The sequence below is a fragment of the Vigna angularis genome, chromosome 7 (assembly GCF_016808095.1).
Source record: "Vigna angularis cultivar LongXiaoDou No.4 chromosome 7, ASM1680809v1, whole genome shotgun sequence".
NCBI classification, from domain to species: Eukaryota; Viridiplantae; Streptophyta; class Magnoliopsida; order Fabales; family Fabaceae; genus Vigna; species Vigna angularis.
In genome coordinates, this window is record NC_068976.1 from 16,549,304 (window position 1) to 16,568,800 (window position 19,497).

Consider the following 19,497-nt stretch of genomic DNA (forward strand, 5'->3'; position numbering starts at 1 on the left):
AGTCAAATTCGAATTTTTTGAACCTATTAATAAGTTAATCAAATTAGATTGACTCATTGTTACTAATTTTTTGGTTCTTTATAAATTCTTATTTTTTGAATTGATGTTTCTTATTTATTTTAGTTTAGGAATTTTATTATATTTAAATTTAAATAACTGAAACTAGAGTTTATTTCAAGTTCATGTAAAATATAATAAAAATAAATATCAAATAAAGATGAAAAAAATGTAACTAATAAAAATGAATAAAATATTTGTATTTGAACGAAGATGAACACAATTTCAAATAAGATGAGATGAATGAAAATAAATAAAAAACGAAGGAAAAAAAAAAGTTGAATGTAGATAAAAGAAAAAGAAAACTAAGAGAAAGACAGAGTTACTTCGAAAATAACTAAGAATGCAAGGTCTTAGTAAATAGGATGTACAGTAAATACATACATTTGATAAATTTATTTAATTTATATATAAATATGCATATTTTAAGGATATATTTGACATCAGATTGAAATTTAGAAGTGCAGGAATAAAAGTTGAAGGTGTAGTAAGAAAAAATGGAGTTAGAGGATGAAAGTCCCTTACAAAGACTTTGGGCCTATGTCTTAATTTCACTTTCTTCTTCACGTTGTTGTCGTTGAGTAAGCAAGTTACTATTGCAGAGTGAAGCTCGATAAACCTAAAACCCTTACACAGTCCCATTCAGTTCTTCAAATTTCAATCTGAGAAAGCATGAGTTGGAGAACTATAGCTTCCACTTCAAGACACACGTTCAAGAGACTCAATTCCATCTTCCGATCCCATTGCGCCACCTTCCCTTCTCCGCAGCACTCACGCGCCTCCTTTGCCGCCTTCCTCCACGCGCCGTTCACCACCACCACCCTTCACTCCTCCCAACCCACCAACGCCCTCATCGACCCCAAAGTCCATGTGACGCAAAACGACGCCGTCGACGACAACGAAGACGCAACGAACGAGTTTCTATCGCGATTTGTGTGGATAATGCGGAAGAAGGTGAAGGAAGCGTACCCGGAATCCGACAAGGCCACCGTGGATGGCATGCTCGTGGGGATCGTGGAGAGGGTTACGGCGGAGATGGAAAAGGGCAGGGGAGTTGAAACGGCATCGTTGGGTTCGGGGGATTTCAGCGAGGATTTGTGGGGAACGGTGTGGGAGGTGAGCAATATGGTGTTGGCGGATATGGACAAGGAGAGGAAGAAGGAGAAAATGAAGGGCTTCTTGCAGTGCGAAGAGGTTAAGGAAATGTGCAGATTCGCCGGTGAAGTTGGCATTCGCGGCGATTTGCTTAGGGAGCTTAGGTTCAAGTGGGCGCGTGAGAAGATGGAGGAGCATGAGTTCTACGAGGGTTTGGAGAAAATGAGGAAGGAGGCACAGACTGAGGGGAAGGAAAGTGGTGTTGGTGAGGAGGGGAAGAAGGAGAATGTTGCTGTTGGACTTCCCAAGAGGAGAGGGAAGATAAGGTACAAGATTTATGGGCTTGATCTCTCTGATCCCAAGTGGGCACAAGTGGCTGATAGGATCCATGAGGCAGAGCAGGTGTTTTGGCCGCAGGAGCCGAAGGCAATTATAGGGAAAGCCAAGATGGTTAGGTCGAAGATTCTGTCGTGGAAGGATGATGATGATGATGGTTTGCAAAGCCTGTTGAATGAGTGGGCGGAACTTGTTCAACCTAGCAGGGTGGAATGGATAGATTTACTTGACAACCTGAAAGAGCAGAATCGTAGTCTGTACTCAAAGGTATGTATATGCACGACAATTCTTATATGAACTTCTTAATTTTGTCATGTATTTTATGGTTATGTGGTTATATGAATTACTTATTTGAGAACTTGGAATGATCCTAAGGATATGTTTCCGTATGCTGCTAGTGAAAATTTTAGGAACTTTCATGCAAAACACGCTTTTTAAGTGAATTACTTTGATTCAACATAGGTGGCTGAAATGTTATTGGCTGAAGATTCTTTCCAAACAATTGTCTCTGACTACTCTAGGCTTATTGATATCTATGCTAAAGAGGACTGCTTTGATGATGTTGAGAGATTGCTGAAGAAGATGAGCGAAAATGGTATACAACTAGATGCTGCAACGGCCAGTGTGTTGGTCCACATGTACTGCAAGGTAGGCAATCATGACCGTGCAAACGAAGCATTTGAAACCTTGAAGGGACTGGGTTTCAAACCGGACTTCCAAGTCTTCAATTCAATGATCATGGCATATGTGAATAATGGCCAGCCTAATTTGGGTGAGAAATTGATGAGGGAGATGGATTCAGGAAATATTAAACCCACGGAGGAAATATACATGGCGTTGCTCCGATCTTTTTCTCAACAAGGTGATACTAAAGGAGCTGACCGAATTTCATTAGCTATGCAGTTTGCAGGATTCCAGCAGAGTATGGAGGCATACACCCTACTTATTGAGGCAAATGCACACATTGGTGACCCTTATCAGGCAAAAAGCCATTTTAACTACATGATAAAACTTGGGCATAAGCCTGATGATCGCTGTGCTGCTAGCATGATTGCAGCTTATGAGAAGAAAAACTACTTGGACGATGCATTGGAGCTTCTTGTGCAGTTAGAGAGCGATGGGTTTGAGCCTGGGGTAGCCACTTATTCTGTTCTTGTGGACTGGTTGGGTAAGTTGCAGCTTGTTGATGAAGTTGAGCAGATTTTAGGAAAAATAGCTTTGCTGGGTGAGGCTCCTCCTTTTAAGCTTCAAGTAAGTCTCTGTGATATGTATGCAAGGGTTCGAAATGAGAAGAAGGCCCTTCAAATTCTAGGTGTACTGGAATCTAGGAAGGATGAATTAGGAAAAGCTGATTTTGAGAGAATTATAAGTGGCCTTATTGATGGTGGGTTTCGGCAAGATGCCCAACGAATATGTGGGATCATGGAGGCGCAGGGTTTCGATGCATCAAAGGTTAAGGTCAACCTTTTGAAGCCTGTCTCTAGAGGACCTCGTATGAGATAGTTTAGTGGTCATGAATTGGGACATTTTAGTCTTTCTCTGCAAGTGAGTTACAAATGTATTACCTTATATAGGAAGCAATGTCTGCATGATTTATCATACCATGTAACAAATAAGAATGAATTTGTTTATGGATTTTTCCATTGCTCAGATTCTGAATTTACGCAATTTTTTTTTTCTTTTGAACTTTAGTTGTTTGTATATACAAATGTCTTCTGTGGCATGTTCATGGAATTTTCATTTCCAATTATTCAATATTCTTGTGGTGTGATCATCACTTTTGTTAGGCAAATCTGACAGCACTGATGCCCCCTATCAGGATTTTTAAACTTGTATGCGGTATACTATACTGATCACAAGATGCAAACTAATATAAATGGATAGGAAATGCAGATGGGATGGTTCAAGCTAGTCTTTAATATTGAGATAGTACAGAAAATGCAATGCCCAAAGTAAACAACGCTGATATTTCAAAATCACATATTAAAGCTAAAGTTGGTAGCAACTAGCGTGAGAGCATCCTAGTCTAGACTGTGAATGCAGTATTTATACACTACAATGATCTAAATAAGATGCTACTAATGCAATCATGCTTAATGTAATATGAATTGATCTAAATAAGATGCTACTAATACAATGAACATCTAATTGAACCAAAGAACTGGCAAAACGAAAAATATCAAATTGGGTAAAATGCTAAAACAACCTATATGAGCTTTTAAAGATGCAGAAATTAGACTTTACCATCAATGCACAAATGCAGAATGAACATTTACAACTAAACTTATGAAACAAAGATTCAACTATATAGACTAAACTGGAATGACAGACTTGACTTAGCAGTTAACAGGAATGTAAACATGCACTGAAGTAAAGAAAGCTTTAAAGTTCAGAGGCATAACAAGAAAAGTAAAATGCAAATTGAACAATAGAGCTCAAACAAAGAATACCCGAATTGCAATTCAAGAATTGAAAAAAACTGGTTATAATTGTTAATCAAATCCCACTCTGCTCAAGAAGACCTCTGGTTAAGTAAGACCCATTTTGGGTTGCTTGGATTTGAAAACAAAATCATAATTATGCAGAGTTTTAAAAATTCAATTTAATCAACTACAACTAAGAAAATTATATCTGAAATCATAATACAAAGTTGAAGAAATTAACCCATACAGCAAAATCGTAACAGCTGGAATTATAAATCAAAAAGCAATAAAATTGTGCTGGAAAGTAAAGTGCAGAGCATGAATTAACAAGACAAGAACAAAATTAAATTGTAACTGGGCAGGAATTGAGTAGAATTATGTGAGAACAATAAAAGGCAGTGCAAGAAAGCAGTAAAGAAAGCGGTAAATGGAAATTTAATCGGGCAAGAATTTAAAGAAATGCAGAAAGTAATTTGGAATTAAGAAAAATTGAAAGAACAATTTGTATTGAAACTGGAAAATACAGCAGAGTTTTACTTTAAATCTGAGATGACTTTGCATTCACAAGCAAGAACAAATTCTGCAGCAGACTCCACTCTAGACCTGAAGTGTCACTTTGCACTCACAAATCAGAAATAAATGTGTCTAATATTGGAAAACTAAGCTACAGTTTACAATACGTCATACACTTCTCGTCTACGTTATCCTGCACTTGCTTTATAGAAGCAAGGCATTTTCTGGTCTTGTTTTAGTATTAAAGTTTTGCTTGAAACAAAAAAGAAGGAATATTTGAATTAAGAAACCATCTTTATTAACATGATATGTTAAATATTAAAATTAAAATCACAGTAGGAATGACAAAGATTATAACGATTTTAAATTATAGTTTTTATCTAAAGAAGTTCCTACCACACACGGTTGGTTTCTCACAATGGCAGTGTCATGAAGATAAGAGAATAGCTTGCTATAACCGCTTACTTCGTGAAGTTGTACTGTGATTATCTTGTCTCTGAAATAATTTTCTTAAAGAAGATATTAAGAAAGGCACTTTTTGGTTGATTTTACATGGAATCGTTGAAATTAGTTCCTAGAAAGTGAACGTATGACTAAAACAATAGCTCCATAACCTGAATCAAGGGTAAAGTATATGTCAGAATTTCTTCTGTGAGAGGTAATAGAAATTTCTTTTCTCTGCTATGACAATATTTCTTATTTGAAAGGGTGGCAAACGTTTGATTAGAACATTAAGGCAAGAAACAAAGGAGAACTTCTCAAGGGGAATCAATGTGAAATGTTCTGTATGAAGCAATAAGAATTTGCTAGATCAGGTCTAAAGAAAGCCCCATTGCACATCCAAGGTATAAACACTTGAATTGTGTATATATAAGAATCCTATGATTGCAACATGCAGATTGCATTAAGCTAGAACACCTCAAGAACATCACCCATTTTCCTTCTGTTGAATCAGATATTATCAACCATCCATGGCACAAAGGAGTAAGTCATTTCGGTTTAGGATCCCATGGCTATCAGTACCTTCTGAATCATTTGCCCGTCGTGTAAGGGATACACCAAAATCTCCTCCCCACTCAGACACAAGTGTACCTATTCATAGATCATCTAAGCCTTCTTTGGTGGCACCTTCAGAGCCATCTCCTTCTAGTCCTACAAAAACTGAAGAAGCCTCAAGAGCTGAACCTCAAAAACTTTCACCATCTTCTCCACAGCCACCACTTCAACCTTCACCTCATGCAGATTCACCATCTAAGCCCCACATTGCTCCCTCATCCCCCAAAACTAGTTTGACCTCAGCCTTGAAAGCATCCACTTCTCCTACATCATCTTCCTCTGAAGAAGAAAAGAAAAAGATGATCTTGTCTGAACCAACATCACAAGAAGCTGAGTCGAAGGTAGAAGCACCATTGAGAACAATCTCCAAGTCACCAGAAACATCTTTTCAACCGGCGAGGATGTCATCAACTCAGCCTGCAGACACCGAACAACAAGTTTCTTCTGTGCCCTATTCATCCCCGGTTTCAAAATTTGAACTTGCCACTCATCCATCATCTCCTTTGGCCTCAAAGGACGTCAAAACTGAAGAAACCATTCCTCAAGAAGAAAAGGAGAAGATGGAAGAGCCAGTACCAGAACAAGAAAAACCAAAGATAAATTCACCTTTGAAAACCATCACCAAGTCACCGCAGCAGACCTCTTCTCAACCAGAGAATCTGTCCACACAGCTTCCCGCAATTGAGCACAGATCAACAACACCAAATAGCAAGTCCCTTAAATCTGAAAAAAAGGAAAAAGTGGTGCCAGAAACCTCTAAGGAACGAGGAAAAGGCAAAGATACAACAACAACAGCCACAGGACAACCAAGTGAACAACGCACCATAGCTTCTGCTTCAGGAACAACAACAACAACAAAGGCTAAAGATTCATTTGGCAAGGCGTTTCGTGGAGATAAGAAGCATCATGGAGTACGAGAAACTGTGGAGAGAAAACTGATGTTTTCCACAACCAACCCCATCGAGAAAGACACAAGAGTTGTGACTTCAACAGATGAAGGCACAAAAAATGTGTCAAGCTCAAGCATATCACCTGAAAAAGCTGTCTCATCCAGTGGTGAAAAGGCTCCTCCACTACAAAAAGGCATCAAAGATGATATCACAAAGTTTGTGCACAAACTAACATCCACTGTTCACCCTACACAACACATGGATGACAAACAGTTTAGTGTCATAACCTTGGTTGGTGACAATAGAGGAGCCACAATGCACTTAGGTTCTGAGTCAGCTAAGAAAGAGGATTCAATCCACATACACCGAGCCTACAAGAGTGATCCTGAAGAGACCAACGAGGTGACCACTGATGGAGAAGAAAACACCAATGAAGAAGAAGAAGAAGAAGAAGAGCTGGGGATGGCATATGTCAACAGCAACATACAAAGTATCAATAACTCACTCATGTTTCATGGTTCAATCACTGAAAGAGACCCTGGTGTTCAAATTACTCTTCCACAAAAGCCCACTGAACCCATCAGGCCCCATGATAAGCCTAAACCGGGCTTGGAAACTCAGAGGACTCAGTTCAACATCAACCGGGCCGAGAAGTCAATGTACCAGCCGACTGTTGGAAGAAGCATCAGAGGGCCCTTCCTCGAATCGCATGATAAACGTCGCCGTCAAAGTTGCAAGTTCAGTTGTGACAAGGATATTGAAGACATTGAGATAATGTGAAGAAACAAGCACACAGATTCCCTTCAAAAATCCAAAATAAACTGTGGTGGAATATTGTAACAAACACTCTTAGTAGCAAAAATAAGTGTTAACAACATCCACGTCATGTAATTTGTCATATATCATGTCATTTTTATGTTATGCTTGTGATATTTTCATTGGGTTGTTCATTTAGCTTATAAGAAAATTACGAAGATGGTTATGTTCTTTTATGTGGGTGATGCCTGATGAAATTACGTTAACAAACTTGTTTACAGTAGAGTTTCCATTAAACATGAATCCTAATAGATAGCATTACACAAATTAAACTTGTGCATGCAGAATTAAAGTACTCATTAGAATGAGAGCTGTTTGTTCCAGCTTCTTCTCTCCTTCCTTACGAAAATATGTACATTTTATATCAAGGAAGAGTGACACGACAACAATGGTGTAGGCACAAGTCGTGATATCAATCATTCACAAGCTGGTTTTGTGTCAAAGCTGCTCAAACATATTGCAAAGGCTTGAAAAGCTGAGAGGGGGTATCGGTAATCCATGGTGAATATGTCCTTCCCAATTTTTCCAAATTGTAGTATCACTTTTTCTTGTTCAGCAGCTGAAACATTTTGGCATGGTTCAGCAGCTGCCACGAGCTGGAAGTTCTTCACAGAGGCCACTGTAACCCTTCCCTTGAAATTCAAGCACCAGCATTGTAGTTGTTCATGCCATCTAGGGGCCTTGTTTTTCAAAACCAATGGTTCCCTTGCCCTCTGGCTTGATTCTTGAGTATTTTCAGTGTCATTTGTGTCAAACTCAACAATTTCTGGCTTCCTTCCTTTTGAATCTGAGGTGGTGGTGTTGGTAGATACATGCTCATGAAGATAATTTGTAAACTTCAAAGGAGTTGGAGCACTTCCTCCTTCTTGGATTGCAGATATGGGTATCAAGTGCATCGTACACCGCATTCGCCTTGGACCTCTTGTTCGGAGGACATTGAGTTCATAAGATACTGTGGCTACTTTGTAGTTAGCAGCAGCAGCAACCTTGGGAAGTACCTGCTTCAGATGGACTCTTTGCTGCAACTTGCAGTTCAATGGAAGTGAAGAATCATGTGGGGAGTCGCCATCCAGAATCATGAACTTGGTGCCAAGAAAATTAGACCTGTTCATTGCGTACAGATCAAGTCAACAATAGAAAGTAGAATAGAGTATCAGCCATGAAGATAAGAGCAGAGAGATGTGAGACTAACCTCAACTTTCCAATGTAAGTGTTGCTTGATCGAGAGAAATCATCAGCAACCAATGATATTAAAAATTCTGTACATGTTGCCCTTCGAATCTTCTTTGCTGCTAGTAACAGTTTGCTCATATCACCAGAAAGTGCTGCAAATACAAAATTACAATTCTCAAACAAAGTGCAACGAAAAAGTAGAAATTGAAAAGGAAAACAGATTCCAGTCAAACATATCTCAGCAGTAGCATACAGTGATTCACTTCCAATAAGGTGATTTAATGAGCATATGAAGCAAAAGTTAACTAGAACATTAAAACAAGTCTCTAAATCAAAAATAATTTTCATACTAGGTAATAAAAAAAAGTACAAAACTACATCTCAGTTTTGTCCATATAAAAATCTATCCCATCCACTGCTACAGTACATTTACAAGTTATAACAAATAGTCTTGAATCATCACCCTCAACTGAAGTGCTTTGCAATAAGAAAAACAAGGGAAAATTATGTGAACACAGATATTATCAAATTTCATCACCGTTGCTACAGTTACATTTATAGCAAACATCCTTGAATCTTCATTTCTCAGTACAAGTTATATACAACAAGATAAAACAAGGTTTTTTTATTATCACTAATTTATCATGCCAAAGCAATGATCCAACCTATAATAAATTTTCATGGATGAAAAATTAAGTCATGCTTCACCATAGCATGTCTAAGGAAGAAACTACAAAAGAAAAGATCCCCAGAGGGTGATTCATTCAAGATCCAAAATCTGATTTTAGTTTCCCAGAAAACTCAAAATTTTACTGAAATTCTTACAGAAGTATATTCAAGTGCAGAATGGATTGTGTGAATACAGAAATTACCAGGGCTCAGGCCGAGATATAAACAATATGTTGAAGACACTCTTTCTCTCCTAATAAAACACTGGATTGGTGAGTCTCTTGGGCCAGGCTGATAAACGAAAGGGATCAACACAAGTAAAATGAACAAAAGAAATCACATATTAGTATCATGTACTACCAATCCTGAAGTAAATAATGTATAAATATTGTCTGAGTTAAAATTACCTGCTTCAGTGATATAGAAAAAGTGAGCAAACCACACTGTTCTGGTGTCTTGACCACATCCTTTGTTATCTCTCTCCACAGCCTACAAACTGAGGAACATGCCACAAGTGCTCTACGTGCAGGCCATGAGGTTTCACTGGCTTCCAACCTTTGAATTATGTCTAAAAGCAACTCTGGTGGTAAGTTAGCCCACCGGCTCTGTGATGAAGAAGAGGAAGAAGATGATGATGATGATGAGGAGGAGGAGGAGGAGGAGGATGGTGGTAGAGAACATTCTGGTGCAATGTGAGATTTACCATGGCGATGCACATGCTTTCCCTCTCCCCCTCTTCTATACATGTTGCTGATACCCTCTCCAATCTCCTTGAGCTCACGCACTATGCTTCTGAATGGCATTATGATAAGTGTGGAACTATCACAGCCATTGTGTTTGAAGAGAAAAATCAGACATCAAGTATAATAATTGAGAAAGTACAACAACACTAACACCACTTTGCATGAGGTGAGTGGATTTATTGATGACAAAAGTGGTGAACGTGAAGCAATACTAATTACAAACAATGATGGAGTGAGACACATATGTGTTGCTGCAGTGATGGGAGGTTTAACTTGAAAGACAAGTTGTGTTTCAAGAATCAAAGCCTTGATCCAAAACACGGATTCCCATGTTGAGATTTCGAAGAAACAAAAAATAAATGAATGAAAAGCTCAAAGATTTAGAGGCAGATGCGTGTACCGTGAGACAAGGGCCTAGAAAGCGAGGAAATCTTGCAGAGAAGTTGGAGGACACAAAGGGTGGTGAGGAATGTGGTGAATCCTTCCAAGACTGTACCTCAGACTCCAAAGCCAATGTCTTGGACAAAGAAAACAAAAGAAAAAAGAGTAAGAGATGATGAGAGTGGTGGTGGAGGTTGAGCTTGTGTGGGTTTATAGGTTACAAAGTTATAAGTCACAAAACAAAAGCTTGTGGATAAAACTAAAACTATAAAAATGGGCATCACATCTTCATGCCTTTTGGTTTTGTTTTTCCAAGCATCAAGCAAAGCATCCCTTCCTCACAGCCACACAGACAAGACTTTTGATCTTTGCAGTGCCACACCTCAAAGAAAATGTAAATGCTACCAAGCCTACCACTTCCATTAAATGGAAACCACTTTTCATCTTCATCACTCACTGCTTGCTTGCAGTTGCACCATACAAATTCCTTCTTTCAGTTACCATTAAATGAGTAGGATTTCACTATGCTACTTTTTCTAGAAAATTTCTTTGGCAGACTAATATTTCCTTTTATTTTATTCTCTTGCTTTAACTATGCCCAAGATCACACCTAACAAGTTCTGGCACAAAAATAGTTAAGCTAAGAGGGCCCCACCTGGATATTTTATTTTTCCATAATTGCCATCATGAACTTTGAATCAATCAAAGACCAATCCAACGGTCACTGGCTCATAGCCAAACGTGCACCGAATATCTCAGTTCTATGGTTTGGTCACAGTGTAAACTGTGAACAGCTGTTTCTGTCTTCTTTTTCTAGTTTTTCCTCTTACTGCGAGGTTTACAACACAGACACCGTGTAAAAAAATTATATAATTTTCTATTTAAAATCTTAAAACACCTTAAAACAGAGTGAGTTAATAGATTTTTCATCTTTATATAATATTTTATTTTATTATTTTTATTTAACGTAGGACTTGGACACGTTTGAATTTCTTAACTCACTCGCTATAATCCGTGGATGTCAGTATCCAAGCTCAAATTTTAAGATTTATAAACATGTAACATAGTTTGTTATATCAGTTTATTATAGTATATTCAAAATCAAAGAATAATATTAGATGGGGTGGGCTTGGCCACATTAAAAGTTTGCAGCAGGTTTTGAAGAGCTCGATGGATTCACCATAATTGGGAATTTATGTGGCAGCAGGAATGGAAGTACGTAAAAGAAAGTTGTGCAGCATTGTGTTTGATGAAATAGACCAAGTGTCAAAATCAACCAACTACTGCTACCACTACACTATACCAATTCCATGTTACGTAGTTTTATTAGACAAAACCACCAGTGTATGTAGAAGTCCTTGGTCTTTAATGTTACACAGTTTGATCTCCTTTATTTATGGTCAAAAAGTAGAGACTGACCCTTAAGATGTTTGCATGCGAAAAAGTTGATGAGTGTGGAAAAAGATGGAAGCATATATGGACGATGATTGATGTCCCTTTCTTCTCTAACCTCTTCACTGATTCATTCTAAAAATTTCTTCTTCCTCCTGGATTTAGGTGTTGTTGGTAGATGGATCCTATGGCCACATATGAGCATTGCTATCTTGAAGAGACACATTATCTACGCGTCCTTAATTGAAGAGACTTTCTCTACAAATGACTTGTAGTTGATGATAGCTGTGTCACTTTCACCACTCCTAAAAATGTTTCTTACACACGTGCCCGCCCCATACCCCACTTCATTACTGTCACAAAATTTACAGAAATACTTTCTCTGCAACAAAACTCAAATTCTTCAAACAAATTCTTCAGTTATTATTGAAAGTATCATAGACAAAGCCAATTTAAAGTATATAAATAAGTGTAAATGGTTTTATAAGATTAAATTAAGTTATATTTATTGTTTGCTGATAATAAAAGTTTTCTGTCATGGACTAAACTTAATAAAATTTCTTAAAAACTGAATACAGTATCAGAGTTATATTTATTGTTTGCTGAGTCATGGACTAAACTTACATAGAATTTCTTAAAAACCGTTTGCTGAACATAGTATTAGAGCTATATTTATTGTATGCTGAAGATAAAAGTTTTGTTATGGACTAAACTTAGATAGAATTTCTTAAAAACCGTTTGTTGTTTTATAAACAAAATGGAATACTTTAGCTAGCAAATTTGTTAAAATTACACATTTATTGTGACTTCCTCTCTCTTTCTAAGAATAAAGTATCTCGTATCAAAGTTGAAAGTCATGAGACTAATCTCTCAGTAAAGTGAATTTTGTTTCTTTTAACAAAGTCATTTTCATTGACATAGTGAAATAAGCTATTTTCTTAACATATTATAGGAATCAACTATCTATAACCCTTCTTGTGAGAACTCTCACTTTTTATTTAACCACCCAGTTATAAAAAAATGAACTTCTAGTGATGGTAGCAAAAAAAAGAAGATAATTTGCAGTGCATGAGTTCTAATTGTGACTGTTAGTGTCAAAATGTATTAAAAATGAAGAAGTGCATTATAACATTTTGTGCAATGGGAATGAGTATCTTTATCGAAAAGTTTGGAAAGGTAGCTGACAGATAGATGAGTTAGCGTAATTGTACAGCATGGTCCACTCACCAACTTGCTCTCTGCAATAATACAACTCAAATTCATTGATGGAGAAGTACTTGTTCTCATCACCATGTCCCCACAAGAACCTCTTATTCACTCTCCCTCCTCATTCTTTTGCTACATCCATTTTCTATTCTATGCATCTATTCTATCTACGTACCCTCCTTCTTAAACTCTTGCATCATGCAATCAATTATTGCTTTCTAGTTTCATCCCATTTTCCATTTCTTCTTTCTCATTTTTCTCAAAACCGTATGTTTATCTACCTAGCTGTGCCTTAATAGGCTTTTTACAGTTCACCAAATGGACGTCACAAACTAAAATACAGACATTACATTCCACCAACCAACTGGATCATGTGTGTCAGCTCTGCATGGAATGAATCCTAATATGGATCCATCAATCATATATGTGTGGCAAAACCATTATCCACTTTTGGTATATCATTTTCATCCTCTACAAACCCTTCCCTTGTTTTTCTAGTTAACCTAAAAATAATACATCTTCAGAAGTTTTATGGTATCTAAGATAATTATATAATGGATTCTGAGTTCATAATTTCAAACACTTCAATTCAAAAACATTTTAAGTTTGTATTTATTCTTCTTATACTCTTGCAATAAAGTATTATAAGATTTAGGTTAAATTTTTGCTTTAAAAAATGAGTATTCTCGATGTGAAAAAGATACTGAAATACTTAAAATCTAAGTAAGTCCAAATCTTACATTGGATAAAAATAAAAAAACAGAACATTATATAGAACATTATATAGAACATTATATAGAATATTATATAGAAGTAAAAGAACTATTAACATGTTGTCTTAAGGTTTTGGATAAAGAATAATATCAATTTATGACGAACACTACTTCTAGACAACGAGACACAATAACTAAAAAATGATCCTGGCAATAATCATTCGGCAGGTCAGTTTAGCTAAATTATGGGGACAATTACATTGGCAACAACACAGAAAAACTAAGGAGAGAATCCAATTTCATTACAGTGGCAACAGATATGAGTAAATCCTAGTTTTTTCTGAATTTATTGCAGTGTTTGATCGTTCGTGTCAATCAAAATAAAAAAGTAAGATAATAAAACAAGGTGTTTGTGTGTTAGTTCACTCACTCCCTGTCACCTTCTTGTAGTCTTTTTGTAACTATAGAAATTGTGGCTGACATTAAGTTAAATAATTGATTAAGATTAGTTGGTGATGATAAATGTTGCTGAGAGGTTAAGCTTACTGCGATGCTAGTTGATTGCTACAATTTGTTTTGAATTCCAAAACATAATGTAAGTGCTTATAAAGAAGTAAAATCATTTTTTTACATCAAACAAAAGCACCTGATTACGAGTTTTTAAAGGTAATGTGGTAACAAAAATAAACTTTTATAATTCTGAAAAAGTAAAAAATAAAAAGGAGGGGAGGACATGATAAAATGTGTCAATTGGTTATATAAATTTATTGAAATGTCAAAATATTCAATAAAGGAACAAAGTCCATTAAGATAAAACACTTAAATATTCTATTCCAAAGTGAATATGAAGAGCTATCTTAAATATGAAGATTTTATTTAAAGAATTTATTACAAAAAATTATCATATATTTGATATGATTCTTTATTTTTATTTTTTTAGTAAAATTTTCATGTGATAGCAAGAATGTCTAGCATGAACGTGAAAAAACTCTTTTATTACATTTTATTTTGTTTTACTCTGTGCTTGAATCTCTAAGCCATTTCTCATGTATGCATTTAGCATTGATTGATTACACAATAATTTATTTTTATGTTTATTTTTTTATGAAATGTTTAATTTTGACATCTTTATTTGACGTGGATATTAATTTAATGTTTATTACAATTTTATTATCAATAAATGATTTATGGAGTGCAGAAAGATGTGAAAAATTAAAACATAATTATTGCTACAATATTTTTATAATTTAGACTAATCATTATACAAGATTAACCAACAAAATTAATTTGTAATTCTTATATGAAATGAGCTTTTACATACCAAATGCAGGTAGGCCAAAAGGTTAGAGTGCATTACCATTCCTACCCTTTATCTTAATATTTACAATTTTTAAAAAATGTTTTTAAGTAGAAAAGCAAAATTTGAACAAAATGTTTTAAAAAGGAAAGCAACATTAATCAAAACATTCTTTTAATATTTCTGGTCTATTTTGTAAACAGTAACCTCTTGACATTTTCTTAATCATATATGTTTACTCTTAATTATTCTTAATGTTGATAAAGTTTTAGATGGTATTGGACATGATAGACCATGATGACATTACGTTGGAAGATATAATTGTGTTGAAACAAGAGACTTTGGTCCTTATTTTTTTAATTTGATATGAATTTTGAGTAGCATGGCATGCATGATGGATATGATTGGGCAGCCAAACCCTAACCCTAACCCTAATCTCTCTCCCCTCACCAACTCTCATTATTTTCATAATACAATTTTTTTGACTTTTCAGTCCATTCACAAACTGTTTTCCTAGCTCCCATGTAAGTGAATCATTACCCATAATTTTTATCCTACTTTCTATTGTTTTTTTCTTGCATAAAATAAAAACAAAACTTCCTTCTTGTGATAATAGTGTGCTATGAATAATAATGGAAGATTTCACTTTCTACCAAGATATCATAAAAAAAATTGTTATATTGTATGTGAACACAATGTAAAAACACTTGCTAGAAATTTTGTTTTATATGTGAAGAGATTAACGGTCAAACTCAAAGATCATTTGTAACTTTTTAGTAGTTTTTTACTATAATTGCTAAATTTCAAAAGGCTATGTAATAGCTTACTTATCTTTTTAACAAAAGGTTAATGGAACAACTTTTTAACAAAAGGTTAATGGAACAATATATTTAGCTTTCAAATTATCAAGAACTTTTCAAAATAGTCATCACTCCTCAAATTTATTTATTAGCATGAGAATTACGTATTTATACTTATCAATAGTTGCATTTGAGAATGACTAAACCAAACTTAAAGAATGAGATTTTATCTTCGAAATACATAAAAGTAAGAATTAATATACGGACTACAATAATCGTCTCAGAGTATAAGACATTTATTGTATATTTAGTATCGTATTTATTGTCATAATATTGACGTGTATATCAAAATATTATTCTTTAAATACATCTCTCTTCTTCAACATATTCTAAAAAAATAATACTACTATATCATACTCTTAAAAATTCAGTTTAGTAATTTGATCCATATTTAATTTTTTTATTTGTTTTAGTTTAATATTTATTTAACTCAATTCAATCTCTATTTTAAGAATAAAAAAATTAATATAATTTCGTATTGTTTTTAAATACATAATATATTTCTTCAGTTAAATTAACATCAACGTCATTTGAAATATGTTATTTGTTTAAATATAAGTTATTTTCTATCTTGAAATTCTTTTTTTTTCTTCTTGATGAATCTTTCGAATTTTCTTATAATTTTTATCTTTAAATTAAATATAAGAAATAATCATTCATCATATAATGATTACATCCAACATTAGTGGGTAGTAGATATTAGTCATTGAGAATTATTTTGGAATATAAATAGTTTTATTTGATTCATCTTATAAAAGAATACAATTGTAATGCAAAAACATGCTCAAATCATACTGAAAGAGAGAGAGAAATAGAGAAAAATAGTTGAGAGAAAAATAGTTTAGAGAAATTGAAGAGAAAAAAATTGAAGGAAGGTGTTAGAGAAAAAGAAATAAAAGAAAAGAAGTTGATAGAAAAAGAAATTCGAGAAAAAAAAATATAAGAGAAAAGGAAAAGAAAGAAATAAAAAAAAAACAAATAGGAAGGAAAATATAATTATAAAGAATATTTTTTTATATAAATTTATCACTCATGTTCTTATCTTTCTTTAGTGATGTCAATATCATTTTCTAAATCGAATATTAAAATATTCATATATATTTTTATAGTTTCTCGTTGCCTTCATTTATCTTCTAATACTTCTTCCATTTCTTCTATCTCTTCATCTCACCTCTCACCTCTCGTCACATGATTCAGAATTTTACAGGTAGCACTTCCTAAATAATGTTAATGTAAATTTAAAATAAAAAATTATATAAAGTTTTATTAAAAATTAATTAAATAAAAAACATAAAGAATAAAACAAATGAAAAGAACTAATTATAGAAAATAAGTTATTAATTAATTCTAAAAATTAAAAATAATATAAATTATAAAAGTTAAGAAGTATACATTATTTTTGAAAGTTACCTCAAAATTAAATTTTAAGTTGCCATATTCTTTTTAAATTAATCTCTTCTAGAAGAGATTCGGTGATTCAAAAAATTGTGTCATAAGAAAGCAAGAAAGATGGCCCCTTTTACCAAATTTCCAACCTAATCTTTGATAGATTCTGCGACCTGCTCAAGACATTAGCTTGTCCTCTATGCTGGAAATAATTGTGGCACAATTGTCTATGTCTACGTTAATTATAATATATGTTATAAACTAATTATCATACTGGTTTAATTATTAAAAAAATTTATATATAAATATACGTAGATTAACTCTTATCGAACACACTTGTCACTAAATAATTGAAAGAAGAAAGAAATAAAAAGATGCAGGGTAAGGAAGACAAGTATAGGAGTTACATGTTATAAATATTCTAGACATGAGATTGAAACAAATGAAATTGGGTACAATCAATATATTAAGAAGGAGGTTCACTATATAGTCACAAACACCAATAAAATCTGAATCCAATCATATGAAAGATTGACACCACTTTTTATCCAAAATCTTAAGGTAATGGATTAATGGGTCTATCATCTTTATATTGTTTCCTACTTTCTCATTTCTATTCAATGTGAGACTTAGATTCCCAACAATCTCCCCTTCAAGGATGAATCCCTTCCACATAGATAAATTCTTCCTTCAGTGGAAGCATTTCTAACCAATCACAACTACAAATAACCATTTTCAATTGCCGTTCATCCTAACAAAACTCGCTTCCTCTATTGACACATTATATGGGTAACTTTGCTTGTTCACTAGAAAAACCATGGGACATCCTTAAAGGAAATTCTAAATATGAAATTGTAAGGTCTAACATCAATACCCCAACAATCATAACATGGCGATTCACGAATCCTTTGTTTAGTGCAATGTATAATAGAAGATATGTAAAAACAATGATGTAAATATGTCAATTAAAAATATAATAATTTTATAATATGTGAATGGTTGGAAACTTCATTTTGTAAACTAATTTAATAAAACTAAATTAAATTAAAATCGATTTCTTAACCTAATATCATAATTTAATTATACAAGTTAAAATGTGGAAAAAAAATATTTTTATTGCCTTCTTTTATTCAAACTAAACACGTTTAAAAAAAAATCTATCTATATATTTTTTTCTCTCTATTTCATCTGAACAAAATTTTATTAAAAAAATTCTATCATATTTTAAAGAAAACAAGGATAAATTTATAATTCATTAAAAATTGCTTGTTTCCTTTCTTTTCTTTTCTGTATGAATATTTGAAATAATATAGTATTTTTCCATCAATCAAGTTACCTAATTTTTCATTAATTTTGTTTCCAAATGACTAATAAGGCAAAATAAGAAACAGAAAAGGAATAGTATCATAAAATACTATTTTAAATTTTAAAAAGTGGCATTTTGTGAGAGAGGATGAAATTTACAATGGCCTGTTACAGTGACTAGACATACACTACATCACGAAGCCATTGACGACCATGTTGTGTGATCCATCTATTCATTGTTTGATTTCTGTTGAACATCCAACAAACAATTTCTTCCATATATCTAATACCACTTTTCTTCAGGACACATCCTCGGATTTTTGCTACCTTCAACAGACAACACACAACAAAATTCTGTTTCTATATATTTGGTTAAATGTTCTTGCTTTCTTTTCATTTTTACTATATTTTCCCGCATGGCTCCATCCTATTTCTTTAATTAAATTCTCCATAATAATAATTATTATTATATATTATTATTGATGTGGTCATTTCTTCCTAAATTTTCATAAACTTCATTCTATATTTTCATATAAAACCTTCCCATTTTGTCCTTTTACAATCTAAAGATAAAAAACTATTTTTAAATTATGCAATTTGAAAGTATATTTTTTTAAAAGAATGATTTCTAGATCATACAATCCAAGTGAAAAATGAATTTTAGATTGTGTAATATAAAAGCTAAAAATATCTTTCAAACTATAAATTCGGAACTCATTTTTTCTTAAAAATATCCTTTGGATTACATATTTGCGATAGCACAATCCAAAAGCCATTTGGTTTCTAAATTGTAATTTGAAAGTTATTTAACTTCTAGATTGCATAATTTAAAAGTTATTTTTTACTTACAAATTATATAATTTGGAAGGTTTTTTTAGGGGAAAAAATAGCTGTTTACGTTGTATAATTCAAAATTTATTTTTGACTTTTAAATTTCACCATCCAAAAGTGAATAAGGACTTCCGAATGATTTCTAAAAAGGGGAAAATGGGAAAGTTTTTTATGTGGGAGCGAAGGAAATTAAGAAATAGCCTATTGATGTTTGGGCTGTTATAGCCCAAGCCCAATTATTGCAGTGAGAAATTTGAACTCGGGCTATTACTTCCTGCACCATATTCCAACACTCTATCATTAAAACAAATCCTGAAAATATTTCAGGAGGCTTTTGAAAGGGTGCACCAAGAAA

The 19,497-nt window shown here is 33.6% G+C and overlaps 3 protein-coding genes across 5 annotated transcripts; 2 read left to right on the plus strand and 1 right to left on the minus strand.

Moving 5' to 3' along the window:
• The first annotated feature begins 605 nt into the window (after positions 1 to 605).
• Positions 606 to 3,138, plus strand: LOC108338682 (pentatricopeptide repeat-containing protein At2g37230). Its single transcript, XM_017575717.2, has 2 exons — positions 606 to 1,755; positions 1,951 to 3,138. The coding sequence occupies exons 1-2, from the start codon at positions 730 to 732 to the stop codon at positions 2,989 to 2,991; spliced, it is 2,067 nt and encodes a 688-aa protein (XP_017431206.1). The 5' UTR covers positions 606 to 729; the 3' UTR covers positions 2,992 to 3,138.
• A 1,960-nt stretch (positions 3,139 to 5,098) lies between these two features.
• Positions 5,099 to 7,302, plus strand: LOC108338223 (uncharacterized). Its single transcript, XM_052880343.1, has 2 exons — positions 5,099 to 5,269; positions 5,380 to 7,302. Exon 2 carries the CDS (start codon positions 5,396 to 5,398, stop codon positions 7,148 to 7,150), a length of 1,755 nt encoding a protein of 584 aa, XP_052736303.1. The 5' UTR covers positions 5,099 to 5,269; positions 5,380 to 5,395; the 3' UTR covers positions 7,151 to 7,302.
• Positions 7,303 to 7,383: 81 nt separating this feature from the next.
• Positions 7,384 to 10,726, minus strand: LOC108338224 (tubby-like F-box protein 5). 3 transcript variants are annotated; one of them, XM_052880344.1, is made up of 6 exons: positions 10,172 to 10,725; positions 9,732 to 9,847; positions 9,436 to 9,633; positions 9,232 to 9,319; positions 8,379 to 8,511; positions 7,384 to 8,290 (listed from the first exon to the last, which is right to left on the minus strand). In XM_052880344.1, exons 2-6 carry the CDS (start codon positions 9,744 to 9,746, stop codon positions 7,603 to 7,605), a joined length of 1,122 nt encoding a protein of 373 aa, XP_052736304.1. In that variant the 5' UTR covers positions 9,747 to 9,847; positions 10,172 to 10,725; the 3' UTR covers positions 7,384 to 7,602. The 3 variants fall into 3 exon arrangements, with proteins under 3 accessions (XP_052736304.1, XP_017430472.1, XP_017430473.1); XM_017574983.2 differs by having other exon boundaries at positions 9,436 to 9,847; positions 10,172 to 10,726; XM_017574984.2 differs by having other exon boundaries at positions 9,732 to 10,725.
• Between the last annotated feature and the right edge of the window lie 8,771 nt (positions 10,727 to 19,497).